Source organism: Lissotriton helveticus, chromosome 6, assembly GCF_964261635.1.
Source record: "Lissotriton helveticus chromosome 6, aLisHel1.1, whole genome shotgun sequence".
Lineage (NCBI taxonomy): Eukaryota > Metazoa > Chordata > Amphibia > Caudata > Salamandridae > Lissotriton > Lissotriton helveticus.
Window position 1 is genome coordinate 2,033,601,752 of NC_136067.1, and position 19,321 is coordinate 2,033,621,072.

General features: G+C 46.8%; 1 protein-coding gene across 2 annotated transcripts in view; it reads left to right on the forward strand.

Moving 5' to 3' along the window:
• The window catches only part of ASXL2 (ASXL transcriptional regulator 2), a 446,593-nt gene that overhangs the window by 220,395 nt on the left and 206,877 nt on the right, over positions 1-19,321 (forward strand). Inside the window, exon 4 of one of the 2 annotated variants that reach the window (XM_078650022.1) lies at positions 5,771-5,930. The exons of the other annotated variant lie outside the window; for it this stretch is intronic. Coding sequence (XP_078506148.1) covers positions 5,771-5,930 — 160 coding nt within the window. The remainder of the gene's footprint in view (positions 1-5,770; positions 5,931-19,321) is intronic. 2 annotated transcript variants of the gene reach the window in all.

Consider the following 19,321-nt stretch of genomic DNA (forward strand, 5'->3'; position numbering starts at 1 on the left):
TTGTTCTGCTTCTTTGCGCCACATGCCGAAACTATCAAGCATAGTGGGCGTGGTTTTATTGTTACAAAGGGCTGTTTCCAGCACGTTTATTTTTGTGTCATCGAAGGATCCTATCAGTGGCCACTGACTTTCCTGATCCTTTTTAGTATATTTATTCCATAACTTACTATAAGCTACGGCGACTAGTCCATATTTTAAAAACATATCCTTATTAGGGGTGCCCTCCAGAGGAGCCGGATGATCCACCTCTAATAAGCGGTCCGGGCTGAACCAACTACTGACCAATGGGGAGAAGATAGGCATGACGGGTTACAACGGGGACAAAAGTCTGCACTACCTATCCTTCACTACTTCGCGAAGACTAGACAGAATATTTCTATTCTACAATATTCGCAAATAGGGAATACCCAAAGAGAGAACCAATATCGAACAATTAATGTCCGTTCAATCAAACAATCAGTGGCGAGAAAGAAATAGGCACGACGGGTTACAACGGGGGCAAAAGCCTGCGTTACCTATTCTTCACTATCTGCAAAGGAGGACAGAATACTTTTACCCTTCCCCGTTTGTAGACAGAGAATTCTCGAGAAAAAACAATCCTCGAACAAACAATGTTCGGGCAAACAATCAATCAGTGGGGGAGAAAAGATAGGCACGACGGATTACAACGGGGGCAAAAGCCTGCGTTACCTACCCTTCACTGCATGCAAAGGAAGAGAGAATACTTTTATCCCTCTCAGTTTGCAGACAGAGAATCTCCAAGAGAACCAACAATTCGGAGAGCAATACTAGTATTTTCCAATCAAACAATCAAATTTTTCCTAGTTTGTCGTGTTACGCGACCTTACCCGGACCGTGTGGACAGTTTCTCGTCTTCCGCTTCCAGCGCCCGATCGTTCTCTATTCTCTGTAATTGCTGTGGCACTCCTGATGGTTCCCAGTCAGGACCGTAGATCACTCGAGAGAGGTCTGTTCGGAACCAGTGAAGTTCGGATGATCGGCTGCCAGACGAGGGTCTATCGGGCAGGAGCTCTTCCCGATCGTTGCAGTCGTTCACTCCGTCGTCGGGACCTCTCCCACTGGATCCACGTGTCGCTGATGGGCCCCACGTTTGGGACGCCAATTGATGAAAAAGGGTTCAGGCAGATCAGGTCGTTTACCCCTTTTCTAGGTTTGCCCGGCGTTAGCCGCTTCTCACCCAACTCACGATTACCCAAATAAAGAGGCAGGCGCTGGAGACTGGAAGGTAGGAAACAGGAGTTTATTTCCGATGGAACAGAACACGTCAAATCAGACAACAGGGTATCTTCTCGAGGTGCTCTCTCGACATCTCTGAGGCTTGGCCTCTTATACACTGGTTTATTACTTTATTACATGCAACACATTCTTAGTAATGCTTTGAAGTCCGGAGAAAGGCGTCTTTGGAATCCCCGGTTCAGGTCCGCTCCCACACATATCTACAGTAGGAGTCCCCACCCCTAATCTCAGCATGATGGCTATCGCGCAGCTGGGTATTCCGCTGGGAACAGAAATGCGGGTAATCGATCGGATCTAGGGGTGTGAGGGCATTGATTAATCCCCGCTCCTTTGAAGTGAGGCGAGGTCCTACTGTAGAGGCAATAAACCGCATCTGTTGGGCTAAGTGAAGGCCTGGGGTCGGGCCGAACAATCGGGCAAGGAGGAAGAGGTTTATCAAAGGGGCCTGTTTTATGAATGAGATGAAAGGGTGTGGGGGGTTCAGCGCGGGATGTGGCTCGGAGGCAGGGTCACGCTGGAGGTGCGTTTAGGGCCAAGCAGGAGAGACCGGGGGCTTTCGAAAAAGGGGGGGGGTGTGCTTGCGAAGCCGGGGTGTGAGGGGGTGAGACGCGCTGGCTATCGGCAGTAGGCAGAGGGGTCATGGCATTCAAAATGGCTGCTGCTTACGCGCACACATGGATCCGAAAGGAGACAAGATGGCGCCGATAATGTTTACGCCACAATCTAGATTTTAACATTAGTTTGCCACCTTCCACCTCAGTCGCCTTCAGAACCCATTCTCAGAAGCCTCCACTGGCTTCAGATAAAAAGTGATCACAGTTTAAACTCTTTCGTTTGATCCACAAATTCTTTATTGGGAATTGACCACAATACCTACAGAAAATCTCAAATCGTATGCCCCCACTAGGAGTCTCTCGTCTAGTTGGAAACTTTTTTACATCCTCGCCGCATCCGTATTGCTAGATATGGGGGCAGATACTTCTCGTACTTAGCTCCTCAATACTGGAACCAGCTTCCAAAGCATCTTTGTGCCTGCACTGACTATAGACAGTTTTAAAAAGCTCTTAAAACTGGTTGTTTTAGCCTCACTGTTCAGTTTATAACTTAGAAGACCCAAATCTGTTAACATCCAGCCTGTGGATATGTAGCAGCGCCTATTGACCCTGTTAGGGTCATTTGTCGTGCTTAATAAGTAACAATTACATAACATAACACTCCAGCTGAGCAGGGCCAGAAGGGAAGCAGGCAGAATGTCAGACCCCATCCTTCAAAAACACAACACACAGAAGTCAACCATCAGCCCAACCCCACATAGGATGGCTCAAGAAACCAAAGGCAAAATAAACTATCAAGAAGGTGTACTGTATCTCAGAAAGCAAATACCCCAGAAGGAAAGAGGAAACATTTAAGGGGAAAACAATGACAATACAAAGGCTAAAAAATACAGAGAACATAAAAGGTCTAACATAAGACCTACATTAAGTCGGTTTCAACAGAATCAAGCTTTGTGCACCAGAGTAAGCTACACATTCAGTCTGTTCGTTCACCGTACACCACCTTTTTTCCTAGGCAAACTCATGTTGTGGACTAGGGCACCCTTCTTCGTAAAGGTTGTGACAGTCCACCGCCCTTCCAGCGTTCTTTGCTCCGCCTCACCCCACACAACCGGAGGAGATACTCCTCAACTGAGCCTTCATCATGCACCCATTGGGTGATCGATCAGCTCTTTGCGGGTTTCACTGGGGCTAAGAAAGATAAGGCAGCGCAAAAAAAGGACCATGTAAGGGTGAATAGTCTTCTGTATTAAAATCTGATGCCCATTGCCCAAGATGCAGCCTTCAGATGGACAGAGGACTCATTCGACCAGAGCCAAGGCTACTACCACTGTTTTGGCTCAGAGTGTCTGTTTTGGGCATCTGTCAGGCTGAGACATGGGTGTCAGCTTGCTTGTTCACTTCTAGAGGACTTTTGGGTCTGGACCCTTCCACAGACCCAAAACCTTCGGGGTACTGCTTTAGTATTTCTTCACAAGGTGAGGTATCTGCGGTTAGAAGGACAAATTACTTCCCTTTGGTAACCGTCTTTCTGGTGAATACACTATGTAACTACAGATTCCTCACCATCCTCCCACCTCCCCAATCTGTGAAATTGACTTTTTCTTCCATCTATAAAAAGGTCCCAATTCAAAGATCCACACACTGTCCCGTCTGATCCCTTATCAAGCTTGGCGTCTGACAGGGTGGACAGAGTCAAGAAATAAAATGGTATCACCAGGCAGAGTTACTGCTTTTCTGTGGCTCAGTGTCACTGCCAGGGTGAGAAGAAGCTGACAAAGAGACACACAATGTCAATTATTGGGACGTGGAGCAATGAAAAATCTCTTAATCCAATTTGGTGCCTGGGGCTATTCACGTCGTGAGGAATCTAAGATTATATAGAACGTTACCAAAGGTAAGTAACTTGTATATACAGTTCCACTATATGCTGGTGATCTCTTTGGATAGGTGCCATCCAAATTGCTAGAGGCAGTGACAAGGGCCGGTATCGTATCAGCCTGAAAACAAAATTTGGGATACACCCTGCATATTGCCTTGAAGAGCTGCGGGCAGGGTGCGGGTGGCTCTGAGATGTATGGATGTGAATGAGATGCCTATATTCTCTATGACATGGGAGGCCTCCATGTTTAGGCGTTAGTCTTATTTGAACATAACTTGGGCAAACCTGTGGTCTCTCTGTTTAATTCTTTGCTTTGTACATCCATCTTTCTCTGTCTGTAGTAAAACGATTTGCTCAATGCGAAATAATGTCGCTATTGAGGTTGTTACACCGCTTGCTTCGCTGCTCTTCTAGATGGGAGTGATCGTCCTTAAAGAGATGTAGAATGCGTACACGCTCCGATGTTGGGGTGTCTCTCAAGCAGGAGTGGGGATTACAATGAATCTGACCTATGACCAAGGACATGACGCTCTCCATGCTCTAGGATATTAGAAGGATCCATTTACCAAAAGGGCTTCTCCGAGGAGAAGAGCCATGAAGATCTGCCTTCACCGGTGAGAGTCCAAAGATGTAGGAAAGACATGTAGAGGCATTAGCTTTGATTCTCCATTCTCTGTTCAAAGGCCATTATGTGGGTTAATGACTATGTTGGTGCTATATAAGAATTACTGTAGCATGACTGTGTGGAAAGACTTGGAATAAAGAACCCTTGGAGAACATGATGGAAGGACACATTTTCCAAGCAAATCTTTGCTCTAAGCAGGTAGCATACCTGTACTGCACTTCAAGTGCTTAAACCGGCGGTCTCCCGCACTATAATCTCTACTATTTTCATGAGAGAAAGGGGGGTTGTGACTGGCTGCAGGTGGTCTCCAGATTATCCCCAAAGTGAATGCACGTGACACAATTCCTCTGCTGCTTTCATTGGTTGCCCTTAGAACTTGCTTTAGGTGTAATTTCTACCCAGTTGCATCTGCACCAGTCGTACTCCAGGTGTAATATCCACAGCACTCGTTGAGGTCTGAGGGTGAATGCCTGAATGTGCTACTGAGAGCTCGAGGCGCTAGTACAGGTGGTAGGAAATTCGCATGAGGGGATACACAGATGTGTAACTGTCTGTACAAAGACTTGTATACAAGCAACATCCCTTTCTTCTGGATCAGTTACGCCCCTGGAATCCCTAATTTAAGGTTTTGCGTTTTACAAGTGCAGTTGGGTGGGTGTTGCAGCCAAGCAAGATGGAGCGTGTGGCATTCAGGACCACCCACCAATTGCTATATTTTCCTATTAGAGATAATTTTCAGTCTTGAGAAGGAAAGTCTAGATGAGATGTGCCAGATGGACGCAGAGTGTGGGGACGCTTGTGAACGCAGGCTGTAGCCCTTTCCTTCTGATAGTACAAACAAGGTGCACCACCGCATCGCAGTGTACTACCTGGTTCCAGGATCCATCTCAACAGTCTCCTCCACCCCAACCTGTTCTGCTGCCAGAGCAATGCCTCATCACAGGGCGACCTCCTATTCACTGGACCAATCTTCCACTTTCTGCCGCCTGATCTCCTAACCTCACCTGCTCCTACTCTAAGTACAAGTCCAAGACCGTGTGTTGTGACCACTGTGCTACTGAATCTTCAGGGAGAATCCCACCTTCTTCCTTTCCTCCAACGCTTATCGTGCTCAGCCTTGCTCACCCTCTCTGACAACCCCTGCCAGCACTGCCTCCAAAAGCCATGGACACCTACTACCCTCTATATTCTAAAAACCCACATCTCTTTTCTTTCTGGAGTAACTTGCTCTTTTCCCTTGACATGGTTGCCCCAAATCCCACACCCTCTTCCAGCCTCTATTGAGCATCTTCTCCATGTACAGTTTTCTGGTGATTGGCTGCTAGGTTTGCACTTTACAAGTCACATACATACATAATTAATGAGATGCTGATTAGACTGATCTTTCCAATCAGTGTTTGAGGTTGCGCTACCCTTTATCTTTAAATCCATTGTTTGACGCTCTTCCTTTAGAAAGACGTCGGCGAGTGGCTGAAGGAGCTGTCTGAAGACTCCGAAGAAAGCAGCGACGGCCAGTCCGACTCACAGAGCTCAGAGAACAGCAGCGGCGGCAGCAGAAGCAGCGCGAGCGACAGTAATAAGGAAGAGAAGAAGAACACCTGGAAGAGAAAAGGTGAGTGGGCGAAGTACGCAAATCCAGAGCCAGGAACTAGCTTCTGCGACCACCTTTAAGGATCCTCCTGACGAAGTTCCAGGGAATTCCTTGCTCACCCAATTGTTGGCCTGATTTAGATCTCGGCTTAGGATATAATGGGATTTATATTTCGGCAGACAGGATATCCGTCACAGTTGTGACATTCAGCAGTTACAAAACCTCAATGAAATAGATTTGTATCCATTGTTTAGATTTCGCTTCTCTTTTTTGTCCCTTTCTCACCTACTCCAAGAAATGTAACCATGTTAAATCTTTGAGAACTTATAAAGATAGAGGCATCAGGGCCTGTAGAGCTGCAATAATTGCAAGCCTAAATCCATCGGACACACAATTAAATTGTAAATTGATCAAATTTCTCAAAGTTTTTGTACAGGCTCACAAAAATTTGTTCTCAGGACTGACCTCAGAAAAAGGACAATAATGTGGAAAAATACCCGTTACACAATTATATTGTCTTTTTAATGTTTTAACTTATAACTTATTTTTCTTATGTGTTTATATTTTAAAGGTTTTAATTGACCAAACAATAAAATGTACTTACTTACTTACTTTGAGAACTGGAGTTGTGCTTTTAGTCAGTACCACCGCACAAGCATTCTATATCCAAGTTGAAGTTTTGTTGCTGAGCACAGGACAGGAATCTAGGTAGAGTTCTTAGGAGGTGTTATATAGTCTTCTGGAACCTGGTGAAGAACTAGAGAGCAAGTGGTCCACCATCTTTCGAGGTTTACTGTTAAAGCTGAAGATCTTTATTTATTTTTATTTATTTTGAAGGTCTTATATAGCACGGACTAGACCTTTGCGGGTATCAGAGCGCTTTACAGGGTCAATATCGAGGATACATAAGCATATAGTAAATACCATATAGTTCCATACAAATCAAGAGTAATAATCACGATAAACCTAGCTCAAGTGAATTTAGCCAAGAGAAGGGATTTAACTTCATTTGTGAAAGATGCTTTGATCAATGAGTTATTATACTTAACACTGCACCCCACGCTCAGCTGAATTGCCTGATAATCCATTATCTCACTGTGCCTATGTCGGGCCTACGTGTGATGCACTTTATTGATGTGTAAATTGTGTACCTCCAGCTCTTGATTGTCCAAAATGATGTCTGAAATGATCTCCTGTTTAATGTTAGAAAACTTTTTATTGCTACCTAGGTTTTCCTAATGTATACATATAGTACTTCTCTTCTCACACATTTCTTTGGATAATGCCCACACTATACGATAAATCAAAAAATAAAATCAAAATATGAATAAATGGCCGAGAGAGTTTTTGAATCTCTCTGGTACATACCCAATGAAAAGGTTTGTCCTGTTTGGCTCTGTAACTAGTGTCCTTTATGTGTTTTTGATATCTCAGTATGTTCGCTTTCAGTGTGGGTTGACCTACCTTCTGCTTTGATTTCATAGCCTCAGCTCCATGGCCGTCTGTTCCTCGTTATCTCTGATGGGCCTTGGGGTTTTAGGTTGAGTTGAGGGCAATGTTCAGGATTGCCGGCAGACCGACGACACACTCCATGATGGTTGGTGAGTCTTGGTTGGTTGAGGAACGGAAGGTGGGTTTAGAATGAAGTTCACGACTAATTGTAGAACCAGGACAGTTTCCTCGATTTAAGGATGGGTCTAGAAAGACTTAAAGGGGGCCGTCCAGTGTAGAGAAAAAAACATGACTATTAACCCAGCCCTGAACCATTAACAATTGCCAACAGAAGGTATTCTAGAATTCTTCTTTGATGATGTAACCTTGGGGTTTGAGATCTAGTGTGGGGTTATCCACCGGACGGACGCTTTAGGATCTGATAATGTGTCTGGGGTGGACTTGAGGATTAATAATGGGTCTACAGGAGACTTTAAGGGCAGATGTTGGATCATGGATACACGTCCGGATCGGCAGCACATCTGGGGGAGACTTCAAGAATGATGCTCAGTATAGGATACGTTGAGAGGAGACTCCAGAATTGATTGTGGGTCTCCTAAGACCCTCGGATTGATGATGTGCCATTGATTGTTGACATTTGCTTTTACTTGGTTCTGACGTTTAGCTTTAGAATTATGTGGTAATGCTTTAATTCCATTAGGACCAATTTTGTCTTGAGGGGAATTAACAATCACACTTGGTGTCATGGTCTCTTCGCTTTAATATTTCCCGTAGGAAGCACGCTATCCAGTTCGGCTGCCTGTTGTTGGTGATTCAGATACTTCTGCTGCATACCATGGTCCTCTCTGAACCTTGCTCAGATAGTATATTTTCAAGTTCACTGCCCTCATGGGTGGACTTAGCAAGTGGCATCCTTCTTCCATCAAAAGATTAAAATAAAAAATTGGTTTGGACTCCACAAAACTAGATTTCTGTGTGGTTTATTTTTAAGAAATCAGCTCATTCATGATATAGGTAAATGTTTTGTAGTTTACTGTCTGGAGGCCTGACTTTACTTCACTTCAGGGGGACATTCACAGGTATTGTCAAATACATCTCTTTTCAGTTTGTGAAAAGATGTGAAGCCAGGATGTAGATTGCATGCAACAGCAGCCTTGGGTTCTCCCCCCTTTGTGCACTGGTGTCCTATAAAATAAGTATATGGTCAAATAGCAGATTAGGACAGCCAGGCCCATCTTCTGCCAGTTTCCTGCCTCCTCCAAGAATACAAGCAGACATGTTTTAATATTGTTTAGAAAAGTATTGTTTCTACTACTGCTAGTATGTACCCTGTATTGTCAAATGCTTAGCAAAGAATGTGGGTTCATAAAGCACAGATGGTATGAGTAATACCCGACATATGATCGATATGATGCCCCACATGGGAATCTGAAATGTAAAACCCTAATAAAAAGATGTAAACATAAAGCACAGATGGTATGTATGTTAGCTTCCTTGCAGTGAGGTTGTATCCATTGACCAACAGGAATAAACACTTCGGCTTAAACTGGCGCCTTTGGTGTGGAGCAACATCCCACCGCTGGTCACGAGTGCTACCTTCACTGCTCCACTTGAGAAAGGAGCTATAAATGAGACTTTTGAAGGACCAGCTCATGGAAACCTCCATCTAGTTGTGCCCCTGCAGCCAGCCTCTGCAGAGAGCTCCTACCCCACCCATTCTTTCATCGCCGCCGCCGCTTTGTGCACCCAATCTTGACTTCTTCTCAATCCTTCTATGTACAGTGCTCTGTTGCTTCCTAGCTTCTTTGATGCCATATAACATGCCAGAGAACTGCTGCAGAACCAGTGTTAGTGTAGACATTTGTGCCAGTTGTGTGGCCTATTAGTGCTTACGAGGTCTGGGTTCCACTTCATCATGCTTCTGAGCTTTTAAATTTTTCTGAGTAAGGCTGCAGATCGGTTTGTTGTATGCAAGAGTTCATCTTGCTTCAGTCGGACGATTGTGGTGTCCAATCCTCCTAGGGAGCCTTGTAGTCTGCTTGTGTATGGATGAGTGGTGGGTGGGAGCCTTAACCAATTATTTAATTCCATAAGGGTGAATATGCCCAGCCCAGCCTAAAATGTCTGTTCTAATAGGACAGCAACAAATCCCCAACAAGGCGCGTTGCGATGTGAGGTTGTGGTTTGGTCTGTTGCCTCTGCGAGGCATGGTTATGCGAGAAGAGGGTTGTCTCTTTGTGGCGGCAGTGTCCTGCCAACAGTATGGCTTGGGTGCCATGTTTTGTGTACACGAGAGCACAAGAAGGCCTGTCCAAAGAGTCCTTTGAGGCTAGTGTCTGTATGTACAGGTGTGACTTGGGTGTTCCTCTGCCTGCTGATGGTGACAGGATTCCTATGACAGTAAACTATCTTGCACACCTGAGCTGTGTGGGAGTCGGTGGTAATGTGGGGTGTTGGATGGTTGTAATGTATATCGGTTGTAAATGCTGTTGGGTGTCCCGCAGAGGTGTAGGAAGGGGGGTGTGGTAGGTGCGGGCCGCCCCGGGTGTCGTCACTGAGGGGGGTAACAAAATGGTGGAGAGCGTATAGATAAGGAAGGGGAGGGGGTCTTTCTTTCCGCCGAAGTCTGTCTCTGCAGTTTGTACTTGAGGGGGTTGGGGTGCCAAGAAATGTACCGCACCGGGTACCACCTGACCTTGTTACTCCACTGGTGTCCCGTCCTAGCATGATGTATCTATGGTGCACTCGATGTGTGTGAAGCCTTCTTTCTGATGTGTTGTGTTGAGTCTTGGAATGCCCTATGAACACAATGCTAACTCTTTTGTCGATACATTAAGTAGGAAACTTGATTATTGCCACACAACACAACTTTTACAGTAAACTACATGGAAGGCATTTAGGTAACCAGAATAATGCTGCGGTGTGTCGTTTGCAATATATTGTTTATTATGACAAACTGATGGGGAAACAACCTTTACAACGCAACTTTTACAACGCACTACCATTACAATGAAACTTTTACAACGCAACATCCATTACAACGCATGTCTTTACAACGCAACCATTACAACGAATGACACTACAACGCATACCATTACACCGCAAGTCATTACAACGCAGTCATTACAACGCATACCATTACAACACATAACATTACCATCCAACACTTAACCTACTGTTGCACCCCCTGGAGTTAGAATAGTAATTTTTACCCCTACACTATCCAACACTTACCCTACTGTTGCACCCCCTGGAGTTAGAATAGTAATTTTTACCCCTACACTATCCAACACTTACCCTACTGTTGCACCCCCTGGAGTTAGAATAGTAATTTTTACCCCTACACTATCCAACACTTACCCTACTGTTGCACCCCCTGGAGTTAGAATAGTAATTTTTACCCCTACACTATCCAATACTTACCAAACATGCAATGTAATGTTATGCGTTATAATGGTATGCGTTGTAATGGAATGCGTTGTAAAGGTAGTTTAACAATATTCGTTGTAATGGCATGCGTTGTAATGGATGTTGCGTTTTAAAAAATGCGTTGTAACGGTATGCATTGTAAAAGTATGCGTTGTAACGTCATGCTTCCAACTGATGTGATCAAGGCTTGCATTCAACATCTCACTTTAATACCATCAAGTGGTACATTACAAAATAAACCGGATTGTCAACCCATCAAGGTGCGGGTCACCATGGGTGTTAAATGCACTTCACAATCTACAAATACATGCGGGCGATTGGATGCTGGGCGCGTAAAATGTAAAAATCAGGTTTAGTTTTGTACTTTTTGGGGGCACCAGTCGAATATTTCTGTAGTCCAGAAGGTGATCATGGATGTGCACGAGGAATTCCTAAGAACTGTCCATGGAAATCCAAGAAGATAATGGACACCTGTTTATCACAAACACATGCCCATTATGGTGATGCCAACTGAAATGTGATGGAAACTGGGAGAAGTGTACCCATGCCAAGCGTACTAGTGAAAGTAAATATGGTTTGGGAGCTTTTCTGAGTGTTCATGCTTCAAGACCATTTTAAGTGTTATACATAAGGTGATCAGAGAGTGATTCTGTGCCCAGGAATACAGCACTTACTTCACCCAATAGTAGCCAAGATGAGAATTACTCCTAGAGCAGGCCTCGGGCATCCATACACTGGATTCAGAGAATCACTTGGGCTCATTAACCAAGATGTGAATTCTAAATAAACACAGAGATGTATTTGTGTTCTGGAAGCAGGGCTAGTGGGACATGTCAAGGGAGTGCAGAGCGCTGTTTTGGTTGTAGGGGTAGGACTACAAATGTCGTGGTAGGCAGTTACTTCTCAGGTGAAACTATACGCATTTTACAATGACTGTGTAGATTTCCACTATTCCTAGGAAGGCTCGTAAGATCAACCCAGATGTGGTTGGCAGTCATTGGAGTGATGTATTACATCCCCAGAGAAGTATTTGTGAGGCCAACCGATATGTATCTTACAAAGAATGTAGATCTTTACTCTGCCCCTAGAAAAGGATTTGAGGGATCACCCCGGGTGTAATTTATCAGGAATGTAGAAATGTCCAGTAACATGACTAGACAGAAGCATACAGTGGATGTTGTAAATTATTCAGGTCTTAAGTGTATATTTGCATACATGCACGGTGCACTCTTCCTTCACTCCCTGCATCTGTGAATTTAGTGGTAGGTTGACCTTTACATGCTCCTTAACTGGCAGTAGTTTTCAGGTTACAATTTTGCAATCTTAATTTTTTGGTGCTCCCATAATCTCTCCGTAAGGCTTTGTGTTGGCGCCTGCTGCAGGCCTGTAGCACAGAGATATGAACACCGAAACGTGTAAAGGAAAACATTACAGAAATTTAAATATTCAGATGGGGCTTCTAACAAGTGGCGCTCATTGTGCATCAGATTGTGTGTATGCCAATATCCTTCACTGATCAGAGATCACAAGAGAAGCGGAAAATCTAAAAATTTACAATGAATAATTCAGAAGAATCACAGATTTGCTGAATTTAGTGGATCTTGTTTTGTTAGTTTGTTCTATTTTTTCTACTTATTTAAAATTTATTTATTATTATTATTTATTATTTATATTTATTTATTTTATATTAAAGACCCCATCATGTACAATCTTGAGTAGCACGCAAAGCGGGTTCTTCAGTTTGGGGTCAAAGTTGATTGGTCAGACATTGAGGGACTACTTTCATCTGAAGGTGTTTGTGTAGTTTTTATAAACAATAATGCCTCATAGTGAAAGTTAGGAAAAGTAAAGTTTTTTTTGCAGTGGTAGTTGTTGTGTCCTTCAGACAGGTTGGACCAACTTAGCTAATCGGCACTAGGCCTGACACGTGGCCCTAGGAATAAAGGATGCAGACACGGGAAATAACTTGCTGGCTCTCCGTGCGCCCGTCTCAGAATGGCGTACGTGCGTGCGGAGCCTTTCTTTATTATAGGCGGTCACATGACTTCCACACTACACGCCCCTTACGCCAGGGGCGGATTATGAACCCAAAACATAACATTCCTCCTAAAACAAGAAAAACTCAAAACAATAATTCTCAGACAGCTGCACCCTTCCGTCTTGAGGGGTAGTCTATTGTACTAATCTTCATAGACTTCAAGTTCACTTTCAAAAACTGCTCCCAACCCGTAGGACACATTACGGAACATTGTATTTAACTCTGATACATAGAACAGTCTTACGTGAGATAATCGCGTAGTCGACAGGAAGGCGTCGGGTTACGTCTCAGCCTTTGATCCACGCCCCTCTGGCTTGAACAGTCTGTCTCTGGGGCGGAGCCGGTCTCAGGCGCCTCCATGTCGGGCTCCTCCGGATCTGACACCCCTTCCTGGGCCTCCGCACCGCCTTCTGTTTCCTTGATCACCGCCCTCGGAGTGCTACTCTGTGTGATCTCGAGACTGGGCGTCGGCTCCCTGCCTGGCAAGTCCTGGGCAGTTTCAGTTTCTGTTACCAGAGGTGGTGAATCCGAGGCGCTCAAACCCCCATGGAAATGTTTAAAGTGCGACACATTCCTGGTTACAGTCTCCCTTCCGCGGACCACAGTGATGCGTGTTCCTTTAACACCAACCACTCGCCAGGGTCTTCTCTCATAATTCAAACGAAACTTTCCGCTCGTCACCCTGTTACGGAGAAGCACCACATCTCCTCTGCTGAATTGTGTCACCATGGCTCTTCTCTTGTGGCTGATTTTAGCAAATGCAGTCTCTCGCTTGCGGGCAATTATTTCTTCATTCACGGGGGCAGGGGCCCATTGAGGGTGGTGAGGAATGGAATCAGGTACAATCCGTCCCATCAGGAGATGCGCCGGGGCTATCCCGGTAGTTGAATGGGGGGTTTGTCGGTAGCTGCGAAGAAACGTGAAAATGGCCATCTCCACGGACTGTCCTTTGTCATGAGCAATGCGAATCACTTTATTAAGGGTCCTCATGAAACGTTCCGCTTCCCCATTCGCTTGTGGCCATCGGGGAGTGATGCGTCGATGCCGAATGCCCAGAGATGACAGATAGGTGGCCAGTTCCTGTCCTTGAAATGGGGGTCCATTGTCTGTGCGGATTTCGCACATAGCTCCATGGGTGGCAATAATCTTCTCTACCTTCGGGATCACACACTCTGCGCTGGTGCTGGCTATTATTTCCACTTCCGGATACTTGGAATGGTCATCAATCATGACCAGCGTGTAGTTCCCATCCGGGAGGCTGCCAAAGTCCATGCTGACCTTGTCCCATGGCTGTTGTGGACGAGGTTCCACGGCAATCGGGGCTTCCCGAGGAGCTTCCCCCGTCACCTGACACGCAGCGCATGCCCTCACCACCTGCTCCACCATGTCATCCATCAGAGGAAACCACACCTTTGTCCGTAAGCGTGCCTTGGTTTTAACCATGCCTTGGTGGCCTACGTGCGCTAACTGTATGACTTGATCAGTGAGGGCTGAGGGTATCACCAAGCGATGCCCCCGCAGAAGGCATCCGGCCTCATCTTCATTGAGCTCCTCTCGGACATGGTACAGACTCTCCATTATTTTCTGAGCTTCGGGCGTGAGCATCTTCCACCCCTCCTTGGCCCGATTCCAGTTAGTCGTGTGAACAAGTTCTTTGGCCCTCTGGAGGCAGGCGTCCTGCGCTGTGACACTCACAATGTCGCTGAGAGAGATGGGACGAGGGCAAGATCGCGCCACCACCCACCTGACATAGGCCTCTGTTTCTTCAGCTTCCTCCATCTCCTCAGCCGTGGCTGGTCTGGGATGTCGGGACAGATAATCTGCCGGGTTCTTGGCTCCGGGCTGATACTCGATTGTACAGTTGTACTCCTGCAGTTGAAGCAGCCACTTTTCTATGCGAGGCGGGGGTTTGGATGAGGTTCCCGCAAACAGGGACAGCAGGGGTTTGTGATCGGTCACCACAGTGAATGGCTTGCCATATATGTAGAGGTGAAAATGTCGGCACCCCCAATGAATGGCAATCGCTTCCTTCTCAATCTGCGAGTACCTCTGTTCCGTGTCCGTGAGAGATCTGCTCGCAAAAGCAACAGGCGTCCAGTCGATGTCGTCTCTCTTCCTTTGCATGAGAACCGCTCCCAGTCCAGCAGGCCCCGCATCCACAGCAATAAGCGTGAAGTTGCGGGGATCAAAGAAAGCGAGAGTGGTGTTGTTGGACAGAGACTCTTTGATGTCTCGGAAAGCTTTCTCTTGCTCAGGCCCCCAGTGCCAGGGAGTGGAGTCTTTGGTGAGGTCCCGCAGGGGGAGCGTGAGGTTAGCCAAGTCTCTGATGAACCGGCCACAATAGTTGACCATGCCCAGGAAACTCCGGACTTCAGTAACGGTCTGCGGGGGTGGCGCATCTTTAATGTCCTTCACCTTATCCGGGTCCGGGTTGACACCCTCGGCTGAGAAGACGTAACCAAAAAACCCTAGCCGGTCCCGCAGGAATTCACACTTTTCTCGGTGGAGCGTTAGTCCTGCGTCTTTGAGTCTCCGAAACACTTGGGCCAGCCTTTGATTGTGCTCCGGGATGGTGCGGGCATGTATCATTATGTCATCACTGACATTTATCACTCCAGGTATTCCAGCGATTAGCTCCTGGATGACATTCTGGAACACCTCCGCTGCACTGGAGATTCCGAAGCTGAGGCGAGTGTATCTTCGAAGGCCGATGTGGGTGGAGAAAGTAGTGATGTTGCGCGACTCCATGTCCAACACCAACTGGTGGTACCCTGACCGCAAGTCCAGCTTGGAAAACCAACGGGCACCTGCCATCTCTCCGATGAGGTCATCTATGGTGGGCGTGATGTGGCGCTCCCGTTTTATGGCAGCATTCGGGAGGCGCATGTCCACGCATATCCTGACCGCTCCGGGTTGCTTCGGTTTCCGGGTGACCACGATGGGCGAAACCCATGGGGTGGGACCCGAAACTTTTTCGATTATGCCTGCCGCTTCCAGTTTGTGCAGTTCTTCTTCCACCAGCGGCCGTAGATGGAACGCAATGCGGCGGTGTCGCAGAGCCACCGGCTGCACCGTTGGGTCAATGTGCAGATGAATTTCTCGGCCTTTGAACTTGCCAATGCCCTCGAAAAGGTCCGGGTACTCCATGAGGAGATGTTGGGCAGATTCCTCATGGACCCCGAAGGCGAATGTCACCACTCCCAGGTCTTCAGCCGCTCTGCAACTCAGCAGCATGCCTTGGCCTTCTTCTGACACGAAGACATTGGTTTTGATCGTCTTGTTCCCATGGCGGATTACCGCTTTGAACTTTCCTCTAATCTCGAGAGGGGTGTCTTGCCCATACGCGAAGACAGTGATGGGGGTGGGACGCAGTGCTGGAGGCGTGGTCATGGTCCTGTAGAGGGAAACACTCATCAAGTTTATGGATGCGCCCGTGTCCACCACGGCTATAAGATCTTGGTCCGCTACCTGTATGGCGCATTGGGGCAGGGGCCTGGTGCGGCGGGCAGCGGTGCCAATCATGTGCACCTTGTGCACCGACCGTTCTTCTTCTTCGTCATCATCCATGTCACTGTGACTCTGTTCCCCCTCCACTATGGCCTGCACAGCGGGGCGTGGTTTACGGAAGTTCTTCGATCGGCACACCTTTTCAAAGTGATTCTGCCGGCCACATCCCGAACACCGCTTGCCCCGTGCTGGGCATTCTGCCATCTGGTGTCGCGGACCTCCACAATACCCACATGACTGTCCCGACGCTCCACCCTGAATGGGCGGTCTCTTGGGCCACTTGGTGGGCGTGTGTGTCTGTATCTTGTTGACCGGTTCCACTTTGACCGATGCCTGCAACGCAGCTTCCATGTGCGCAGCCCTAGCTTTGGAGAGTTCTTTCGTGCGGCCAAGAGTTAGGATGTCCGTCAGCGGCTTGCCAGACTCCTCCAGAATCCGTTCCCTTAATTTGGCCGACGCACATCCCTGTATGATTTGCCCCCGAATTTCCTCAGTGGTATCTTGAAACCCACACGTGAGCGCCAACCTTTTGAGCCTGGTGTGATATGTGTCCAGCGATTCCTCGGGCAGCTGGCGCGCTTGTCTAAACACAAATCGTTCATAATCTTGATTGGCCATGGGCTCAAAATGGGCATTGAGGGCATTAATCAGCGTGTGATGAGTTCTGGGGGTCGCCTCCGGGAGGGTCCGAGCAATGGAGTGTATGTCCTTGCCGCCGAGATGTAACACCATGGCCCGTTTCTGTTCCTTGTGCGTCTTCGTAGCTTCAAAGAACACTAGTAGTCTATCCACCCACTCCTTCCATTTGGGAGCGAGCGCTGAGGGCGCACCCTCCACCACAAAGGGTTCGATGGGCGGAATCGTCGCCATCCTCCCAGGCGCGCTTGCGCGGAGGTGGGGTACGCCGCACGGCACGAGCACCACGAGCCGAGGGACAGGCTCGCGGCCGCCACACGGGGCAGGAGGCAGGTACTCTCACCCAGCGAGGATCCAGCACCCATCCTCGTCGCCAATTGTTGTGTCCTTCAGACAGGTTGGACCAACTTAGCTAATCGGCACTAGGCCTGACACGTGGCCCTAGGAATAAAGGATGCAGACACGGGAAATAACTTGCTGGCTCTCCGTGCGCCCGTCTCAGAATGGCGTACGTGCGTGCGGAGCCTTTCTTTATTATAGGCGGTCACATGACTTCCACACTACACGCCCCTTACGCCAGGGGCGGATTATGAACCCAAAACATAACAGTAGTCATAAAATACCATATGTAAAATTGGAAACGTTTTTCCACTGTTTTAAAAGTCGAAATACTTGTGTGTCTCAAATGTTTTAAGCAAATTACTGTAAATGAAATTCACAGGTTAGGGGAGATTCTCCAGAGTGTATAATGGAGGGACACATTTTCAGTCTGGGCACGGGGTGGTGAAGTGTGACTGAAGAGGAGATAAAAGACATGCATCTAGACACCTGTCCATTTAAGGGCACAAGTTCTGAGTCTTCATTTAAACGTGATGCCGTCTTTCTTTGGCTTCTTCGCACATATTTGTTCGGGGCTTTTTTTGTTTATGAAAAAATGGCAAAAATTGCCTAACCGAAACATTGGTTTCTTTTATTTTGTTAAAGTCACAAGAAAGCGACCCATGCATTTAGCCTGCCGTTCACAGGGGGTGGTTGAGCTGAGCTCTCGAATGTTATTTCAGACCCGACTGTGGTATTTCTCGGTATCTTGTGGCATTTTAGTGAGTTTCCGTAGATGGCCGCTGCAGGGGTGTTTTCAGTTAAGGAGAGAGAGAGAGAGGGAGGTATTTTGCTAGATACATTTGTGGGCCTGGGGACAGAAGTTGAAGCAAAGAGTCTTGCATATATGTGGGGAGGAGAGGATGGTAAATATAAACAATGCATAGGTTTATACTGTTTTCTAGTGTTCTTTTGTGCTGCATAAAAGTTGTAGCAGCCACTTCAGAGTGTGTCATTCATTAGTTGATGCTGTGAGGTCATTGTATATTCCTTGGCCTGCCTCTTGCCTGGTGTTACTCTGCTCTTGGCCACTTCGACAGCCCTGCCAACCACCATCATCTATATATTCTTGCATTACATTTTCTTTATGTTGATTCCTCCCCCTCCCCCCATGCACAGCAAACCAGGGTGCATTGCAAACACATGCCATGTTCTGGCCTCTTCAGCCCTGGTCCTGTTTCTTACACCCTGTGTTTGTCCTCCTGCGTTTGCTGCTTACGTCAACCTTCAGTATTGCCTGCGGATGATGGCGAGGAAGTAAATCTGACAATTAGGGGATGTTGCATTTGCCACAGACATTAGTGTATATCTGCACATTTTTCTCTTAATCTTCTAAATGTGCAGCTCATCACTTTCTCTCATTCTTAGGAAACTCCTCTTTTTGTGAGTTCTAACCAGGACATCCAGATGTATCTTTGCTTCTTAGGGTGTGGTAAGACTAGCGCGTGACTCAGCAGGGGCCGGTACACAGTGGAAGAGTTCATCTGGAAAGGAGGTGTATCGAGTTCTCCATCTTGTGTAGATTTTCACAATAAGTGGGATAATAACAATTATTCAAGCATAACAGGTGTGCTTAATCCGTTTGCTGCTGCCATCGGCCAACGGCCGTCTCGAGCACTACCTCCGTAGTGCTGTGCACGTCTGTTGGCCGGCGCGGCCCCGCCCGCGCAAGAAATCACCCACACCGCGGCAGAATTTACGACCGCAGTTAACGGGTTAAAGAGCACATGTTCATTGGCCAGGAGGTCTCTCGGTCGATGGTTCTTAACCTGTGGTCCGGGGACCCATGGAGGCCTGTGAAGTTTATTCAGGGTTCCACAACTGCATAGAAAATGTAATAATATGTACAGCTTAATAAAGTGTATATAAATGAAGAATAACATTTTAAAGCTGAAAAAATTTAAACATTCAATAAATGTAAAGGAATTTGATATTGGAGGCTTAAAATTAAGTTAGTATCCTTAGATTGATT